This window comes from Chionomys nivalis, chromosome 1, assembly GCF_950005125.1.
Source record: "Chionomys nivalis chromosome 1, mChiNiv1.1, whole genome shotgun sequence".
Lineage (NCBI taxonomy): Eukaryota > Metazoa > Chordata > Mammalia > Rodentia > Cricetidae > Chionomys > Chionomys nivalis.
In genome coordinates this window covers 119056871-119076496 of record NC_080086.1, presented here as the reverse complement: position 1 = coordinate 119076496, position 19626 = coordinate 119056871, and the positions used below count along the sequence as shown (strand labels likewise).

The window sequence follows — 19626 nt, the reverse complement described above, 5'->3', positions numbered from 1 at the left end:
CTTGCTGGAGGGAACGAAGCTTTGATAGGAGATACAGTCTTCCATTCATAAAAATGTGGGCTAAAAATGAAAAGTAGAATGAAAATGTATGTTGAAGGAGAAAAAAAAAAGATGAAATGGCTCCAACTTGTTCATGTATTTTTAAAAGGGATGGTGGTGGGTAGCCAACCACTGTGGTATTGCATTTAGGAACATCTTTCAGAGTACTGTAACCATTTTATTTTAAAATGTCAATATTTGCAATATACCAGAAAGTGTATTCCATGTAACTATTTAAACTTAGGAGAAATATTTGAATGTGTGAACCTAAAAATGTACAAGAAGCTACATGGATTTTTAAAGAAGTCTTAAGAAAAATGTTAGGGCTGTGTCTGTGTGTGCGTGCGCGTGTGCCTGTGTGCGCTGGGGTGTTGCTGGGGGGGTGGGCATTTGAAGGCACGCTTGCTTGCAATGGAATCGGCAGGCATTTGCATGCAATAGGAAGGTGTCTAGGATGCATGCAAAATCGAGGGCTGTGAATGTTCCCTGGGTCTTTGCCAATCTGTCACAGGAACTCTAGAGGGAAGTGGAACTGTCATAGGCTCTGGGTAGGTGGGAAGCGAGTGCTCTTTCACTTCAGGAACTCTGTCCTTTCGTCTTTGGGGTCTGTTTATAATGGTGTTTCTCTCAAAAATGTCCTTTCTGCCCTACAGATCCGAATAATCCTGCCTTGGCCTTTTCTTTCCTAAAGTTCCCGCACACTTCAGTCTCAAAGGCCTGGGTACTGGTGGGGGTCTCTAAAACTGCCTGTCTTGTCCTCACTTCTGGGCTGGAACCTGAAGTTTTCTCTTCTGTTCCCAAGCATATCTCCTGGGCAATACGATGCGGCTATCAGAGCGCTGGGAGAGGAAATGGGCAGAACCGCTGGCATAGAGGCTGGCCTACAATCGGAGCTGGGCATCCAGCTGCACGCAGCAGATAGTGGCTAATGAAGCAGAGAATTATCGTTTAGTCCATCAGAGAAGTCGGAACATCTCCACCCTCTGCACTCAGGAGACCAAGAAGAGTTCGCAGGCTTTCTAGTCTCCTTTAAGTAACTTGACAACTTGGGGTGATGTGGCTAGCTTCCCGCCCCTCCTCCCACAGCTGCTGGGCCTGGCACAAGCCCGGAGCTATGAGGTCATGCTCATGCCACGTGACTGCTGCTGCATCTGTCAACTGTGATACAATTACTAAGACAGTCAGGGCGTTTATGACATTCAAACCTGCTTTTGCCTCCGCCTCCCTCTTTACAGGCTGGCCCCTTTCACAACTAAGGGACCGTCTCAAAAGTGCAGGAATCCCAAGTGTATGCCTTCCGCGGGACAGTTTCCAAAAAGGAGGCTAGAGAAGGATGAAAAGGTACAAGATTGTAATTCCTGCTGCTGCAGTTTGAAAACCACGCTTGAGCCCTGATCTTAAAATCTCTTCTGTTGAAACAATTTAGCACATGCTTTAGCAGTCTCTTAAAAATTATGATTCTCAGGACTGGAGAGATGGCTCAGCGGTTAAGAGCACTGACTGTTCTTCCAAAGGACCAGAGTTCAATTCCCGGTACCTACATGGCAGCTCACAATGGTCTATAACTCCAAGATCTGACACCCACACACAGACATGCAGGCAAAACACCAGTGCCCATAAAATAAAACAAATCAATTATTTTAAAAAATTACGATACTCTTAACTGGGCAGTGGTACTAGCACTTAGGAGGCAGAGGTGATCTGATCTCTGAGTTCAAGGCAAGCCTGGTTTACAAAGTGAGTTCCAGGACAGTCAAGGCTACAGAGAGAAACCCTGTCTGGAAAAACTTTATTTTTTTTAAAGAGGGTTTATTTATTTATTATGTATACAATATTCTGTCTGTATGCCTGAAGGCCAGAAGAGGGCGCCAGACCTCTTTACAGATGGTTGTGAGCCACCATATGGTTGCTAGGAATTGAACTCAGGACCTTTGGAAGAGCAGGCAATGCTCTTAACCACTGAGCCATCTCTCCAGACCCTTTATTTTTTATTTTTTAAATGATACTCTTTAACTCATTTAACACAAGTCTAGAGTGGAAATAATTCAAACTGGGGCAGAACTTTAGGTACCCCCAAATCACTGCCTTATTATTAAGATAAACAAAATATAGGATGCTATTTGATAAATTAAGGTATATAACATACCACAGTATCAGGGAGTCACTGAAAATGATGATCTCAGGACTGGAATAATGACTCAGTAGTTAAGAACTTCCAGAGGACCCTGATTTGATTCTCAGCACTCACGAAGGCCAACCACTGTAATTCAGGTTCCAGAGGTGCCATGGATCGGCTCAGGGGAGCCACTCAGACCGTGGGAGAAGCAGGGTCTTGGTAACAGGAAGGCACAAGTTCGGTGAATGACACAAGAGAGTGGTTGGAATCTGCTACAATTTTACTGAATATGTGTTTTCATTATATAGTATTCAAACAAAGAACAAATCAGAAGGTCATGTATTATTAGTTGGCACAGTATGAAAGCTTCTTTTAGTCACATCAGCAATATTTTTTAATTATTTATTTATTTATTAAAGATTTCTGCCTCCTCCCCTCCACTGCCTCCCATTTTCCTCCCCCTCCCCCAATCAAGTCCCCCTCCCTCGTCAGCCCTAAGAGCAATCAGGGTTCCCTGCCCTGTGGGAAGTCCAAGGACCACCCACCTCCATCCAGGTCTAGTAAGGTGAGCATCCAAACCACCTAGGCTCCCACAAAGCCAGTACGTGCAGTAGGATCAAAAACCCATTGCCATTAGCGATCAGGGAAATGCAAATCAAGACAACTTTAAGATACCATTTTACACCTGTCAGAATGGCTAAAATCAAAAACACCAATGATAGCCTTTGCAGGAGAGGTTGTGGAGAAAGGGGTACACTCATCCATTGCTGGTGGGAATGCAAACTTGTGCAACCACTTTGGAAAACAGTGTGGCGGTTTCTCAGGAAGTTCGGGATCGACCTACCCCTGGACCCAGCAATACCACTCTTGGGAATATACCCAAGAGATGCCCTATCATACAACAAAAGTATATGCTCAACTATGTTCATAACAGCATTGTTTGTAATATCCAGAACCTGGAAACAACCTAGATGCCCTTCAATGGAAGAATGGATGAAGAAAGTATGGAATATACACATCAGCAATATTTAAGAAAAGTACATTATCAGGAACAGGTGTTAGACATAAAGCATCCTTAGAAGAGGAAATCTTGTCCTTGAGAATGTAAACCTCAGACAAGTGGTTTCATCTTAAGAATGGAAAGTTTCTGTCTCATCACTGTCATGGCCCTTCCTCTTCCTAACCCTTTCTTTATCTCATCTTGGACCAAATATGTCTAATCAATTCTCTGCACCTGTTGAAATATACTTTTTAGTACCTTCTTATGCAGCAGACACCATGGGGGTTGGGATCTAGCAAGCCTATCCATAAAGTTCAGAGTATAATATAACAGTCTTTGTCCATCAACATTAACCCACCTATTCCCTTGCTCATCATACACCCTGTGTATGACAAAGGTTCTGCTGTAGTCTTATACATTCCCATACTGTGCTTCCTTATACCAGTTCCTGAAGAGAATGATCCTTGTCTTGTAGATATATAGAATATCATTATTGTAAAAGAGATTGTGCAAAGCTCATATCCTGCATAGCTAGCTAATCGAGAAACCCGTCTATGCCTCAGTGGTGGCCAGTACCGGACAGTCTGCCATTGACCTCCAGGAAATCTAGTCCCATAGGACACGTAGCTCCCATCCGGCATAATGACATATGTCATGTCACACAGATGACACTAGAGTTGGTGTGGCACAGAGGATCTGATGCTCTCTTCTGGTATCTGGGAGGACCAGGCACCCACATAGTCCATATACATGCATGCAGGCAAAACACTCAAACACATAAAACAAAAATTAAAAGAAAACAATAAAAACTTATTTTCAAGAATACTTTATGGCATGGAACATACACGAAAAATAGCAATGGCTAATATTTATGGAACACTTACTGTTTGTCAGTTCTGATGAAGGCTTTCCATGTAATGATTCTTAGAGACAAGTACTATAATTATCCTTCTAAAAATGTGAATGGGAGAAGGAAGTTGCCCAAGGTTAACTAGATTACTAATGTATGAATACAGAGACTAAGAGTAGAGTAAAAGGGCCAGCCAAAGACACACACCCTGGCCCTGAAACCAGAGCCAAAGAAACACACACTGCCCCTGACTAACCAACTAATCTCTGAGCAGGTAATTCAACCAATCACTGAGCATGGAACCAACCAATCCCTGGGCGAAAAATCCAGCCAATCTCTGAGTTTATACAAGCTCAGGGACTGAAGTCTGGCCAGTTCCCACCCTGAAAATCTGCACCCTGGAGAAACTCAGCCCCTAGGAAGCCTTATATGAGCCCTGTGCTTGTTCAGCTTGCTGCTGCCTTTTCCACCATGGCAGAGCAGCTGCCCTACTGGGTTCTTTCCTCCCAATAGTTTTTTTGTTTGTTTGGTTGGTTGGTTTTTGTTTTTGTTTTGTTTTGTTTTCCAAGACGGGTTTCTCTGTGTAACAGTCCCGGCTGTCTTGGAACTAGCTCTTGTAGACCAAATTTTTGGCCTTGAACTCACAGAGATCCACCTGCCTCTGCCTCCTGAATGCTGGGATATAAGGCATACGCCACCACTGCCTGGCTCCAATAAATCTCTTGAATGAGGTTTGGATAACCGCCTTCTTTTGTTGGTGCAGAGAGGGAACCTGGGAAAATCACAGCAGGACTGTAACACTTTTACTGGGGAAACCCTCCCCTGCCAGGGCAGAGTTGTTACATTGGGGAAATCCCTTTCCATCTGAGCTGCAATGCTTCCAGTCCAAAGGGTAAAGTGTCAGAGCATGGTCTAGGCTCTGACCTCATAACCCTTATACTCTTAACTGCTTACCACAATAGTAGTAAGATAAATAAAACTTTTAAATCACATTCTTAGCACTGTGTACATATGCACAAATATAGGAGCCACTATACACCATATACCTAGAGAAAAAGAATGAAGCTGGGTGTTGTGGTCCGTGCCTATATTCCCAGCACTTCGGAAACAGAGGCAGGAATAAGAGTTGATCAGCCTTGATTATTTAGTTTGGAGCCCGCCTGAGTCACTAGACTCTCTCTCCCTCTCTCTCTGCCCCTTTTCTCTCTCAAAAAGCAGGTATCTCCGTATTTTTAGCACGGTATCTCTCAGTAGGACAATTAGACAAAACAGTACACACAGATGATTTTACTATAAAAAAAGGGTTACACAGCATTGCTTACTGTAATGGATCCTTTTTTTTTTTTTTTTTTTTGCTTTTTCGAGACAGGGTTTCTCTGTGGCTTTGGAGCCTGTCCTGGAACTAGTTCTTGTAGACCAGGCTGGTCTCGAACTCACAGAGTTCGAGCCTGCCTCTGCCTCCCAAGTGCTGGGATTAAAGGCGTGTGCCACCACCGCCCGGCCCGTAATAGATCCTCAAAGGAGTCCAGCTGTCAAGGACTGCTGGATTCATTAAATTATGAAATGTTATTTTCAATAGTTTATGGACACTGAAAATGAAATTACAAAGACCCACACTCCCGTTAAGGGACAAACCTATGTATAGTGTTTTAAAGACAGCTTTGTTTAAAGCAGAGAGCCAGCACGTGGTGGCTTCAGAGGATGGCCAAGCTTCAAACTTCGAATACTAAACTTTCAAAGTTTTAAGACTTTTTAAACATTCTGGACGTCCATAATGTGTTCACATTTCTTGTATAATGCAGTAATTAAAAATAATTCCATGGAGTTAAGGTTCGGTGTCTAAATTAGCATGGAACACATGGAACTGACTCTCTTTGACTTTTTTTTTTAGAGAGCTTTTTCTAGTTTGTCTCACTTCAGTGTCAAAACTCCCCAATGAAAAGAAGCCCCTCTTCCTCCCTGCTCGGAGCAGAGAGTGAGTGAGTAATTAGCTTATTCCAGCGAATGGCTAGCAACTCCGCAACCAGAACCTGTGCCGGTGTCCTCCTGCCCAGCGGCCTCCCGCCCAGTGCCCTGGCCTCTAATATACTGATTTCCCTATGTTAACGGCTGCTTGAAATACAAGCGGCTATTATGAAGACCCCGAGATCTAAGATTTCAGTGTGGGTTCTTTCCAGAGGGCGAGTCTGTAGATAGGAAACATGACCAATTCATGCTCTCTAGGGACACCTATGGCCTGAAGCATTCTCCTGCCTCTCTCCCAACCCCTCAGCTACATTGCAACTCTTGTCCCAAAAGCAGACTTCCTGGGAACATGCCCTGCCTTTGGATGGAGGGAGAAGCCTGGGTCCCATGCCCAGCACAAAACAAAGTACAGCTTTGGGGTTGGTGGCTAGGTCATAATTAGGAGCACACCTTCATGAATGGTAAGCGCCCTTAGGAAAGAGCCTGAGGGAGCTTGCCGACCCCTCTCCCACATGGAATCCTAGAGAAAACATCATCTCTCATGAGCAGCCACCGGTACCAAGTCTCTGGGACTTTGACCTTGACTTTTCAGCTTCCAGATTGTGAGCAACAAATTTCTGATGCTTAGAAATGATCTTATCTGAAGCATTCTGGTACAGACCAAGACAGCAACAGGAACACCTCACAGCTCGCTCAGCTGAGAGCACCTGCTCAGCCCTGACCCCACCCGCCATTTATCTGCTAATGTGACTATTTTCTTTTTCTCCTGAGATACCAAGGGACAGTTAGAAGGACCCCTGCCTGAGCAGGGGTTAGGGAAGACTTCTTGAGTTATAACTCTTTAATTTTTTCTCAGACCCACTTAAAATCATGCACTGGCTTATGTGTTTAGTGCCCCGTGACTCCTCCCATCCCTGCCCTCACCATGCCTATCAGAAGGTTCCTTAAAGGCCCAGAGTCTTAATTCTCCTGTTCAGTGCAAAGGCCACTTAGTAAAGACACAATAGGACACGATAAATATTTTCAGAACACATGAATAAGAGGTCTGTTGGTGTGAGATTTCACTGCGTGAAAAGCCAGGACTCAGATTCCAAAGAGCCAAAGACAACAATCTTTGACTGCCTGCCGCTGTTTTTCTCCCACCAATTAAGCCCCGCAGCATCTTGCTTCCACTCTTTCCCCCCTCTCCCTCCTCTCCCTCCCATCTATATTTTTCTGTTTCCTCCTTCCCTTTTTCAGAGAGTCGTCAGTACCCAGGAGGAGATGGCCATGAGCCAGGTGCTGAGGGCTGGGCACACCTTCCCACCCACTCTGTTTCTTAGGGTGCTGTTAGTACTCTGACTTTGTACAGGGCTCAGTCCTTCCCTGGACCCCTCCGGTCACTGCTCTCATACAGGTCTGTGGGTCCTTGTGTGACTAAGCCTGAGCAGGACACCCTGAGAGTAAAGGATGAAGGCTTCCCTGGGACCCCAGCTATGGCCGTGCACTTATTGTCACTGCCAGCCTACTGGCCACCAAGGCTCTGTCATTCCTACACAATGTGTCTTTTATAAAATTGAATGGTGACAATTCAGGCTTCTCTGGCTTGTTTTCAATCCCAGGAGTCTTATTAGCAGGTTAGACCCTGGCTGGAGTACTTCTTTGCTTCCTCAGGACTTCTGATTCAAGCAGACATTTGGCTCTTTGGGTATCCTGGACTTCAGAGCCTCTTGTAAAATCCAGGATAGTACGGGAAGTCCTTCTGTATAGCTGTTACTTTTATTAGTTAAAAAGAAGCTGCTTTGGGCCAATGGCTTAACAAACTATAGCCAGGATGCAAGAGATTATATACATGGAGAGAGAGAGAGAGAGAGAGAGAGAGAGAGAGAGAGAGAGAGAATGAGAGAGAGAATGAGAGAGAGAATGAGAGAGAGAGCAGAGTCTGTGGGATGCCATGTAGCCACCAGAGCAGTCAGACGCCGGAATGTTGCCCAGTAAGTCACAGCCATGTGGCAATTCACAGATTAATAGAAATGGGTTGGTTTAAGATGTAGGAGTTAGCCAGAAATACGCTTTAACTATTGGCCAAACAGTATGGCAGTTAACAGAGTTTCTGCGTGGTTATTTCGGATCAGGGAACCCAGGAAGGAATGAGCAGCCTCCAACAACACCAGGACAGGTCTGGGAGCATCCTGGATGACAGATGAATGCAACCTCACCCTCCACAGGATCCTTGCCCAGTGGCGAAAAAGCTCACATCCATCACTCTCGGGAGATGGCTGAGGATGTGGGCCAAGAGTCCTCAGTCTTGAACATTACCGCCTGGGGCCCTTTCTACTGTCTTCAGACAGAGGTACTCTACCTTCCTACAACAGAGGTTAGAGGTGATGATGGTGAGGAGAAAGCAGAGCTTCCTTTCCCATTCTCTCAGTAGCAAGGGTGACTTCCTGGGTTAAAGTGTATACTGGAGAACGCTGGAAGAGGAGAAAGTGTCCCCAGGCAGTCAAACAAGGGGCCACAGTTGCTCTCCAGAGTGCAAGAAGGGCTCCAGTCTACAATCTAAGACACCCATGACCTCAGGGTCAGTGCCAGAGCCCTGCTGTGTTTTCATTGCTGCAGGTCTGGTCTCCCAGCTTTCTCTGAGACTGGCCACATGACCAAAGAAACCACACCATCTCTGCTGCTCTCCAGGAAGTTCAGAGTCAGAGCTAAATCTATTCCCTTCCTCTGTCTGCTGACTGACCTAACTCTTGATGAAACACTCATCTGTGCAATGGGGGTGTGGGGGGGTGGGGAAGAAGGGGGAAACTTGTGGTGAGGGTTCCTATTCCCCAGCTGCCCCTGCTCCAGCTCCCCTCAGTGGGAGGAGTCTCCACAGCATCCAGCATCCAGCTCCCCTCAGTGGGAGGAGTCTCCACAGCATCCAGCTCCCCTCAGTGGGAGGAGTCTCCACAGCATCCAGCTCCCCTCAGTGGGGGGAGTCTCCACAGCATCCAGCATCCAGCTCCCCTCAGTGGGAGGAGTCTCCACAGCATCCAGCATCCAGCTCCCCTCAGTGGGAGGAGTCTCCACAGCATCCAGCTCCCCTCAGTGGGAGGAGTCTCCACAGCATCCAGCATCCAGCTCCCCTCAGTGGGAGGAGTCTCCACAGCATCCAGCATCCAGCTCCCCTCAGTGGGGGGAGTCTCCACAGCATCCAGCATCCAGCTCCCCTCAGTGGGGGGAGTCTCCACAGCATCCAGCATCCAGCTCCCCTCAGTGGGGGGAGTCTCCACAGCATCCAGCTCCCCTCAGTGGGAGGAGTCTCCACAGCATCCAACATCCAGCTCCCCTCAGTGGGGGGAGTCTCCACAGCATCCAGCATCCTGCTCCCCTCAGTGGGGGGAGTCTCCACAGCATCCAGCTCCCCTCAGTGGGAGGAGTCTCCACAGCATCCAACATCCAGCTCCCCTCAGTGGGGGGAGTCTCCACAGCATCCAGCATCCAGCTCCCCTCAGTGGGGGGAGTCTCCACAGCATCCAGCTCCCCTCAGTGGGAGGAGTCTCCACAGCATCCAACATCCAGCTCCCCTCAGTGGGGGGAGTCTCCACAGCATCCAGCTCCCCTCAGTGGGAGGAGTCTCCACAGCATCCAGCATCCAGCTCCCCTCAGTGGGAGGAGTCTCCACAGCATCCAGCTCCCCTCAGTGGGAGGAGTCTCCACAGCATCCAGCTCCCCTCAGTGAGAGGAGTCTCCATAGCATCCAGCTTCCCTCAGTGGGAGGAGTCTCCACAGCATCCTTGCCACTTCAGGCACAGCTGCTCTGCTTTGCAGCCAACAGCTTGCCTCACACCTCAGGAGAAAGTGCTAATGAGAGAAGGGCTGTGCCTGCTTGGGGGTTCTCACAGTTTGTTCCAAGAACACACCTTCTTCGGGATAGGATGTGAGTACTAACGCAGAGTGCGCACCTGCTAACCAAATGTCTAGGCAAGCGAGCGCTTCTAAAGGGAAGACCCTGGGGTACCCTGCGGTAGGGCACCTACAGCTCTCAACTCCACAGCATGATGAGGCAGTCCACCACCCATGCCAACTTAGTCCTGGAGCTGTGCAGATTCGAAGCTGGAATATGCATTTCCCATGACACCTGTGAAGGACACTGGTTAGGCACACGCCCTCTGGAGCACCACAGCTTGTGCACACAGGTGCAAAGCAAGGCCCTATCCGTGGAAGGAAGAGGTGCAGATGCATTCAGGCCAGAAGGGAAGCAAGGCAGGAGGCATATTTTCTCAAATTCAGCAACTTTTTTTTTTCCTGACATAGGTTTCTCTGTGTTGCCCTGGCTGTGCTGGAACTCTGTCTGTAGACCAGACTGGATTCGAACTCACAGAGATCCACTGCCTCTGCCTCCTAAGTGCTGGGATTAAAGGCATGCACCACCATAGCCCAGCTCAACAGCCCTATTCCAGTCCTTTCTCCCAGGAGCAGTGGAGAAGGTTTTTCTTGTCAAGCTCTGATTCTGAAATACCATGGAGATGCCCTTTCTCAGACTCTTGTGCCACATCCGTTCCCTTCTGACAAGCCAGCCAGAATATCCCTGACTACTCACCCAGAGCCTCTGTGTCAACCAGCACCAGCTGCAGCACCAGTCCCAGGCAGTGGGGTTACAAAGAAGAGCAAAGATGACCCCTGTCTGGAAGGCAGTGTGTGGGACACGAGACAGATAGGAAAGTGACACCAGGAAATAAAGGCCTCTTGTGTGGAACCCTCAAGGGGACATGGTCCCTGTGGCTGGGAAGTGGGGAAATGTCAGGGTTTGGTTTGGCTGAAAGGACATGGTAAAGGGGTATTCTGGGACCACAGAAAGAGAGGAGGGGGGGGAAGAGCAAGGCCAAGCAATGTGTGGCATGGTAACGCTGTGAGGAGAATTTGGCAAATCATGGAGGCAGGACTTAGGAGGAAGAGGATTCTAAGTGGCCTTTTGAGTCTCAATTGCAGCTCTTTCCTGAGGCCTTGGGAGATTCCTGCCCCTGGGGTATGAACTACACCAACTTACTAATAACCTGCCCTGATTTTGTGTTTGCGTCCTATGGGCTTCTCTGTTCAGTACATGGTCCTGGCCAGACAGGGCATAGCATTTGCTCTGGAAAGGTGCCCAGGGTTTCTTCTGTTCCAAGCCTTTTATCAAAGGCACATACTCACGGACTCAACTGAGAGCATACATACCCATGCAGACTAAATATGGAACCTGTGGCGTCCACTGTACAGTAATAGTTCACACAGTAAGGGAAGTGTGATGGCACAGGAAGGACTTCTGCAGGCTCTCCACCTTTTGTGTTTGTTTACTACTTAATGTCTTCCTAAGTGAAGCAAGATTAGCCCAGATTTTACTGTTCACGTGTGAGTGTTTGCCTCAAGTATGTATGTGCACCATATACGTGCCTGGTGCCTGCACAGGTCATAATGAATTGGATCCCCTGGAACCAGAGTTAGAGATGAATGACTATGAGCCATCTGAGTGCTGGAAATGAGCTGGGGTCCTCTGAAGGGGTAACAAGTGCTCTTAACTGGTGAGCTACATCTCCAGCCCCGCTGTTCATTTGACACTGTGTAATCCCCACATGTAAACAAAAATGACCCCAATCTGTGTACTTTGGCTTCTCCCAGCCCAAATCTCCACAGGCATTTGGCTATCTGAGGGAGGACTCCTGCAGGTGGGGGGATTTTTTGCAGACCCCAGACTGCTTAGGAGCCCCTGAGGATCCTGCCATGATACTTGGGCCCAGAAAGTTTGACAACTGCTGGGTTCTCTTTCGCATCAACCTCAAGAACTGTACACTGTGCCTGAAGTAAGGGCAGAGATGTCCATCTTTGTAGTTGATCCTGAACTCCATAGAGTTTGTATTTCCCACTCTGACCCAGCATGCACACGGGGCGGAAGGGTGGTGATGTAGGGTGGTAACGTAGAAGGCTGGACCTTGGAACAGCAGGGAGATGGGAGAGACAGGCCAAGAATGTACTTTGGAAATATAGGTGGACTTCTGGAATCTGTAGCATTCATAAGTTCAGGCTCCAAACTCGTGGTACACCTCAATGTCCCACTGAAGTTTCTCTTACTCATCTCCAAAGAGAACAAGAATATCAAGGCAGTGGCCAGAGCCACGAAGCTGTAGGTTCCGTTTCTGATTGCCTGGGGCTTTTCTGATCATTAGCCCTGGGGAAACTGTACCAGGCACACCCATGATGTTGGCCCTCCTTAATACCATTGTCACAAGTTACTAAAGCTAAAAAAAGGAAGGAAAAAAACCTACTTCATAAGTTGAATAAGCTTAGAGCCTTGAACTCATAGGTCAAAGGGGCAATTTATATCTCAACTAAGGTGAAGACATCTTCACTTCATTCATTCCAGACTTCAAAACACCACAGAAATTGTCATCAAAATGGATGAACTAGAATTTGATTTCTGAGCATTATTTGTGCTTTATTCCAAAGTTGACAAAATATCATTCTTTTAGCTATTCAAATCTAGGAATCAACACCAGAACTTCCAAAAAGGCAGACGCATCCCCCCACCCCAGTTCCCTTTGTCCAAATAACTTAAGACTTTTTTGACTTTGCTGTTCAATCCAAGCTTCCCTTTCTAGCGCCTTTATGTAAAGAACTTTCTATTGGCATTACGTCCAAACAAAGCCCTTCGTATCTCTGGCATTTTTTCCAGGGCCGCAAGAGTTAGCCGACTTTCCAGGGTATTAGAAACCTTTATTTTCTGATCGCTGCTATAGACCTCCACCCCTCCAGCGGCATTTGGAGACAAGTATGCCTCGTGATCAACCTGGACGTCTGAACGCTTTTGGCAGAGGATCACGTACTGAGGAAGGGCTCTTTGCACGGCAGCCTCCACCAGGTGGAGGTCCTGTGGCCTGCAGCGGACGATCATCGCAGGCTCCAGGAGCCGGAGAAAAGCTTGGAGCACGAGCTTGTCCAGCAGCTCCTGATAGATATCCGGATCCAACACGATTGTACTGAGTCTCATCTTCGCATCCTTGAGCAGTTCCAAGATGAGGTTGTCTCGGGCTCTCAGGACTGTGATCCGCGCCTGATTTCTCATGGTGGACAGCTGGATTTTTTTCTGCTGTTCTATCTGCTTCTCCTTCTTCTCATAATAATCCATGATCTTTAGTCGCTGGGTTTGCACGAGGCGGCCTTTCTCAATGTTAAACTCCTCCTCCGCCTTGGCGTCGATCTCCTCTGCCTTTTCGTTGGCTTCTTGTTCAATAAAAGCCATCATGTGCTTGATCTGCTTCTGCACGTCGGTGTCACTCAGGGCCATGGCTGCTCTCAGGACGCGGGGAGAGGGAGACTCGTGGACCCTTTGGTGGCTTCGATTTAGAGCAGTTTCCAGAGTGCCGCTAATGTTCCACGTCCTCCCTGTGGAGTCCACAAAGGAGGAAAGGGCTAGTGAGAGTTGAAAGGGAAAGACCCTGGAGACCATCTCTGCAGCCCTCAGCTTGTAGAGAAGTAAATGGAAGTCCAGGGACGGAAGAAGATTAGTAAGAAACTGTTCATTCCTTAGTAACAGAGGCTTCAACCTCCATTCCATTCCTCTTTCACTCATTGTCACCCAATAGCCGCAAGCTGGGCCCATTCTAGTCCAGAATTCTCTACACAGCGATGGAAAGTCAATGGAGTGGAAATAGCAAATCAATACACAAACATAAAGAATGTCTCGACGTGAGGCTAGAGAGATGGCTCAGCCATTAAGACCTGAGTTTGATTTCTAGTGTTCATATGGTAGCTCACAACTACCTGTAACTCTAGACCTAGGGGATCTGCTACCTTCTTATGGCCTCTGCAGGCACTGCACATATGTGACACACAGACATGTATGCAAGCAAACCACTCATGCACACAATTTAAAAAAAAAGGTTAAAAAAGCAAAATAGATACATCATGGGCTGGGGAAGACTGAGGAGAATCATGAGAACCTGGTAAGGCAGGATTTGATCTAGGAAGACTGCTCAGAGGCAGAAGGCATCACAAGGCCTCTAGATACAAAGACTTAAGAGGATGGCTCAGAGGAGAAAGGCACCGGGGAGAGGCTCGGGACTACAGAGGCAGTCTTTTCACCAGAGATGGTTTCCAACTTATGTAGATATTTGAGTCGCATGGAGGACCTTTAAGAAATCCATCTGTGAAAGTCTCGTTCCTTTCCCGCTGCTCACCCTGAGCCAGCTGTCATCAAACCTCTGCCGGCATTGTCTGGGGTCTGGGATCTGAAAATGAGTGTTGGGCTAGAGTGCTTGCCAAACAGTCCCGACAACCTGGGCATGGTCCACAGGACCCCTGTGAAGGAAGGGGTAAAGACCCAACTCTTCTACTCTGACCTCCATGAATGCTCCATGGTATGTGTGACCTTATATTCACAAACTGGTGTGTGTGTGTGAGTGTGCAATTCTTTGCTCTTTGGGTGGCTCATCATTCAGCTCCCAAATAAACACATGGAGGCTTATTATTTCTTATGAGTGCCTGGCCTTAGCCTGGCATGTTTCTAGCCCGCTTTTCTTAAATTATACCATCTACCTTTTGCCTCTGGGGTTTTCCCTTTATTTCTGTATTTCTTTTCTTTCCTTCTTATTCTGTGCTGGCTGTGTGACTATGTGGCTGTGTGGCTGTCCCCTTCTTTCATTGCTTATCATCTTTCCCAGGTCTCTCCTCCTGTTTACTCTCTCTGCCTGCCAGCCCCACCGATCCTTTCTCCTCATGGTAGAAGGAAAAACCGATTCTAGTAAGTCCTTTGAGCTCTACACCCGAGCCCTGATATGCATTCATGTCATTTTAATTTTTTCAAAAAGGCTGGGCGTGGTGACACACACCTCCAATCCCAGCACTTGGGAGCAAGAGGCAGGCAGAGCTTCGTCAGTGTGAGGCTAGCTTGGTCTATAGTAAGTTCCAGGCCAGCCAGAGCCACATAGTAAGTTCCTATCTAAAATAGCTTTTATCCAAAAAGAACGATATGAAACTTATCTGGTATTATTTTGAGATATACTTTTGAAAACTAAGTTATTTTGTCAATAGAACGAAACATTCCCTGCTCCTACATGAGACATGTGGATGAAATCGGTTTTAAAAGACTCGCTGAGTGGCTCTGCTATAACCAGCATTTGGAGCCACTGTGGATGAAAGGCTAGGGAGTTGGAGATGTAGAGCACCCTGGCATGTGTGTGGAGGAACAAACACGCGGGGCCAGCCCTTACCGGTTCCCTGCTAGGAGCCGCCTTTGGTCTGGCGCCTGGAGTCTGCTACAGAACGTGGAACTTGGAACACACACTGGAACCTGGCACCGTCGTAGCCTTCTATCCAGATGACCCTGGTCATCTGACCAAGCAGCTCAAATTCACAGCTAGGCCGCCCCTTAGGAAGGCTGGCCAGTTCTGCCGAGAGGAGTTCAGGAGAGAGCTCCTTGGCACCGGGGCAGGAGCCGATACTTGCAACACTCAGAATCTCAATTAAATTGGTACAGGGTGGGCCCGATTCTGGAGTGGGCTCCTCTTAACAGATGCGTGTATAGACCCAAGCAGCTAGTTTATTCATTTACTAATGCAAACTACAGCCGCCATGCTGGCAGGTCATGGCTTCTTTTCTTGAAGACAAGTTGCCTGTGGAGCCAGATTTGAAGGCTGTTTAAGGAGAAAGCAGTCCATTCAAAATCCACCGGATGGTCTTTAAGCCAGTCACTCCTATCATGGGGCTGCTGGGTTCCCTTTCATGACGGAGGCTCCTCTCGGTGTCCATACACCTTCCACTGTGCAGGCTCCCCAGCAGGGTTCCCTGAATGCCCAGCTCTGCACTGACCATGCATGCAATATTCTAAAGCGCTTCAGGTCCCCCTGCACCCAGTTTCATCATGGATATAATGGGACTATAACAGCATCCACATCCGGGGGCCATTGCTTAAATGAAAGAAGAGAAGACTGGTCACAGTGATGGGCAGAGTCCGTCTTCCTGGACGGTGACTGTCACCAGCACACTGCTGCTATGACCTCTCCTTGGTTTTGGGTGTCACCCCTCATCACAGTTCCTCTTTGGGTGCAAAGGAGCTAGATCTGATTTGACTCTCAATTTGTAAACTTTTAGCCCTAGCTGGAGTTCAGGGACTCTTTGAACATTTCACAGTGCCCTCATTCGTAGTCCAGACACAGGCTCAGCTCAGTGATGGTGGGCGGAGTTCTGAATTCCAAGGTCCCAGGCTCGGGGTGGGAGTGGATTACCTCTTAACTCATCACAGCTCCCTGCTGTTGCTGCAGTTCACGGTTCTTGGGGCGCTCCGTGGGCACCAGCTTCTACTGTGTTTATTAATGCTGGCCTTGGAAGTGTCTGCACAGTGGGCTGAGCTGAAATTCAGGGCTAGAGCCAATGTGTCTGCAGAAACTCGGGTGCCATGCCATGCATCTGCAGGAATTCGGGTGCCATGTCATGTGTCTGCGGGAACTCGGGTGCCATTCCATGCATCTGCAGGAACTTGGGTGCCCTGCCATGCATCTGCAGAAACTTGGGTGCCACGCCATGCGCCTGTAGGAACTCGGGTGCCACGCCATGCGTCTGCAGGAATTCAGGTGCCATGCCATGCGTCTGTAGGAACTCGGGTGTCATGTCATGTATCTGGCAGATGTAACTTCCTGCCTGTCTTGCATAGAAACTGTGAGTTCATGTGGGCTTCTGGTTTAAGCAAAACAACAAACCAAACTGAGAAAATCTCATGTCAGCTTTTGCACAAAACCCAGAGTCCTGTATTCTATTTCCCTGAAAATAATATCTGTCCTAATGATATTTGAGGTTATGGCAGCAAATCAGGGCCTCTAAGCCAGACATACCTCCATGTGTCTCCCCATATCCAATAGCAGGGCATCTTTGCTGCTTCAGACCCAAGCACACAAGCTCAGTTCCACTCAGCAATGTTCATTCACACGGTTCCCTAAGTAAAATGTCCAGCTCGACTGAGCCCCACCCTTACTTCCAGTCTCAGTTTGAGTCACAGTCCTTCTTGGGTCTCCAGGCTCAGCATCAAAATGACAACAATTCAGAGGTGGGACCCGGGGCACCGGCACTCAACAGTCCAGCAGAGGCAGGTGCAGGTGGATGCTTGTTCAATGCGACTGGCTGGACTAGGGGCTTGGAGTCAGGAAAGAATACCCTCTTTCCTCTCTCTCTCCCTTCCCTCTCTCTCTTTCTTCCTCCCTTCCTTTCTTGTCTTCTTAAATTGAATACAACATATATTCAGAAAAGTACACGGAATAAAAATGTGCAGCTTAATGAACTATAACTTGGAAGTCCTGACTCCCAAGCAAATATTTGGAAACTACCTACCACCCAGGTCGAGAAAGACAGTGTCCAGGGTCAGTGAGATATCTCAGTAGGTAAAGCTGCTCTTGCCACCAAGCCTGATGACCTAAGTTCAATACCTCAGACTCACATGATGAAGCGAGAACAGACTCCCACAGGTTGTCCTCTGACCTCCAAACATGTGTCAAGGCATGTTCACACTGATAAACAACACTTCCACACAAAGTAAGTTATTAATTGTTTTTTTAAAAAAAAATGTTGCTCATATTCCAGACATCCCTGCTGAGACTGTGAATGGGACCTTTCAGGACTCGTGATTTTGCATCTGTGGCTGAGGGAAAGGTCCTAGGAGGAAGCATGAGCTTGGAAGTCTCCATTTCTTCAGGCCCTTGCTTACCTGAAGCCATGTACACCCTAGAAAAGTGAGAAATCCTATAACCAAGAAGAAGCCAGGAACTTGTCCAGACCCTGAGCAACCGTCCTTCATTCCAGCTGTGTCTGTAAGCATGCCTGAGGTCAGATGTGTGTGGTGTGGTCTCACTGCCCCGTCCAAAAGGAAGCAGCTTCAGATTTAGGCCTCTAGACACTTAGGGGTTTCCAAGCAACAAGAGGAAGGGGCTTTCCAGGACTTGAAGCATGGGGCAATATGTAGGGCCCAGGAAGTAGGTGAAGCAATTTAGGAAGTCCTTTTGCGGGTGTGTGTCGGGGGGGAAAGAGTCATAACTCACTATGTGAGAGGAGGCTCCCTCTTCTGTCTTTTAGCAGATATTGGCTGAGCAGGGTGTGAGGCACTGTGCAGGCACTGCCAACAGAGAGAATAAGGCCCATGCCAGTCCTGGCTCCCAAGCCCTTGGTGTGATGGGAGACATGGTTGGTAAAAGGAAATCACAAGCCAGAGGACTAGGCATCCACAAAGCCACTAAAGCTACATGCATGCAGGGATCTAGCCCTGCAGTTTGTACCAAGCTCATCGTAGACTGTCACAGTGTATGACCTGCATGTCTGCAATCTTACACGTGGGTGGTTTCAAACGTCTGAGTGTTGACAATAAAATGCAAATGGGGGGGAAAGGATGATGATAAAAGGATGGATATGTAGAAATTTAGAGACATTCAGACAAAGCGAGGTTTCAGGGAGATCCAGTATAGCACCTTAACGTGGAGCAAGTCAATCTGGAAAAGACAGGACATTGGTGGAACTTGCAATTGGGAATTTATCCAAGCTGTCAGGAACAACTCAAGTCTTCATGGAGTTCCAATTCTTAGCAGAAACTTGAGCTGCGCAGAAAGGCCTCTGGCTAAGATGTGTGGAAAGGTAACTGCCATCCAAGGTGAGAGAGGATAAGAGGAAAGAAAAGACACAGATAAGGTGGCTGTAGGTTTCAGATGAGTGACAGAGACTGTGGTTTCTGAATAGGGTTGTAATTTGACCAAACACTGGGCTAGGGAGATTCACCGGGTGGTGGCAGAGGCAAATGAGATGAACTGGCTATAAAGCAGATAGGGATGGCACAGGTTAAGCCCAGGATGATGATGGAGGAAGGTCATTGGTTAAAAAATAAAGAAACTGCTTGGGAAAGAATAGAGTAAAGCATGTTTTCTTGGTAGCAGCAATTTCTTGGGTCTGCTCTGCTTGCTAGAAGCAAGCAAGCGCTCTCATCTAAGAGAGGCTTCCTGACTCAGCTTTAGCTGCAAAAACTTGCAGCTCTCTTTTAAGAGGTCCTGCCACGAAACACTTAAATGGTGTTGATGAAAAGCTGAATGAATGCTTTTCAGTTTTCAGCCGTAGCAGGAAAAAAAGTTGTGCTGTTTTAAAATGCCGGCTTTCTGGGCTGTCCTGCCAGGGCAAACTCTGACTGTTTGAGGCAGGAGGGCCGACTACAGAGAGAGGACTTGAGTGTTGTCTGTGGACATAAAGCTGCAGCTTGCTTGTTGGCAGGGACCTTGAAACGCCAAAGAGTTGTGATGATAAACATGGCTACAACCAGTACCTCCACCATGAGGCTGGAAAGCTAGGGAATGGGCTGGATCCAGCCTTCAAAGCCATGGCTTTAATCCTACCTATATTGCTTGGTAAATTAAAGATTCGTGTGGTCAGAAAAAGAGAGATATACAGTAAAGAGAGATTCAAAGACAAATAAAATTTCTAAATGATTTACAGTGTGTTAAAAATATATGCAGGCTAAAAGTTAAAGTTCTTTAAAGTTAAAAAAAAAGGAAGAAAGTAGTTGAGTGTGGTAGTACACACCTTAATCCCAACACTTGGGAGGCAGAGGAAGATTGACCTCTGTGACTTCAAGGGGTGGTAGCACATGCCTTTAATCCCAATGCCTGGAAGGCAGAGACAGAAGGATCTCTGAGA

The 19626-nt window shown here is 47.6% G+C and overlaps 1 protein-coding gene across 1 annotated transcript; it reads right to left on the bottom strand.

Annotated features, from left to right (window-relative positions):
- Positions 1-12574: 12574 nt before the first annotated feature.
- Positions 12575-13255, bottom strand: Atp6v1e2 (ATPase H+ transporting V1 subunit E2). Its single transcript, XM_057789819.1, has one exon. It carries the CDS (start codon positions 13253-13255, stop codon positions 12575-12577), a length of 681 nt encoding a protein of 226 aa, XP_057645802.1.
- Positions 13256-19626: the final 6371 nt, after the last annotated feature.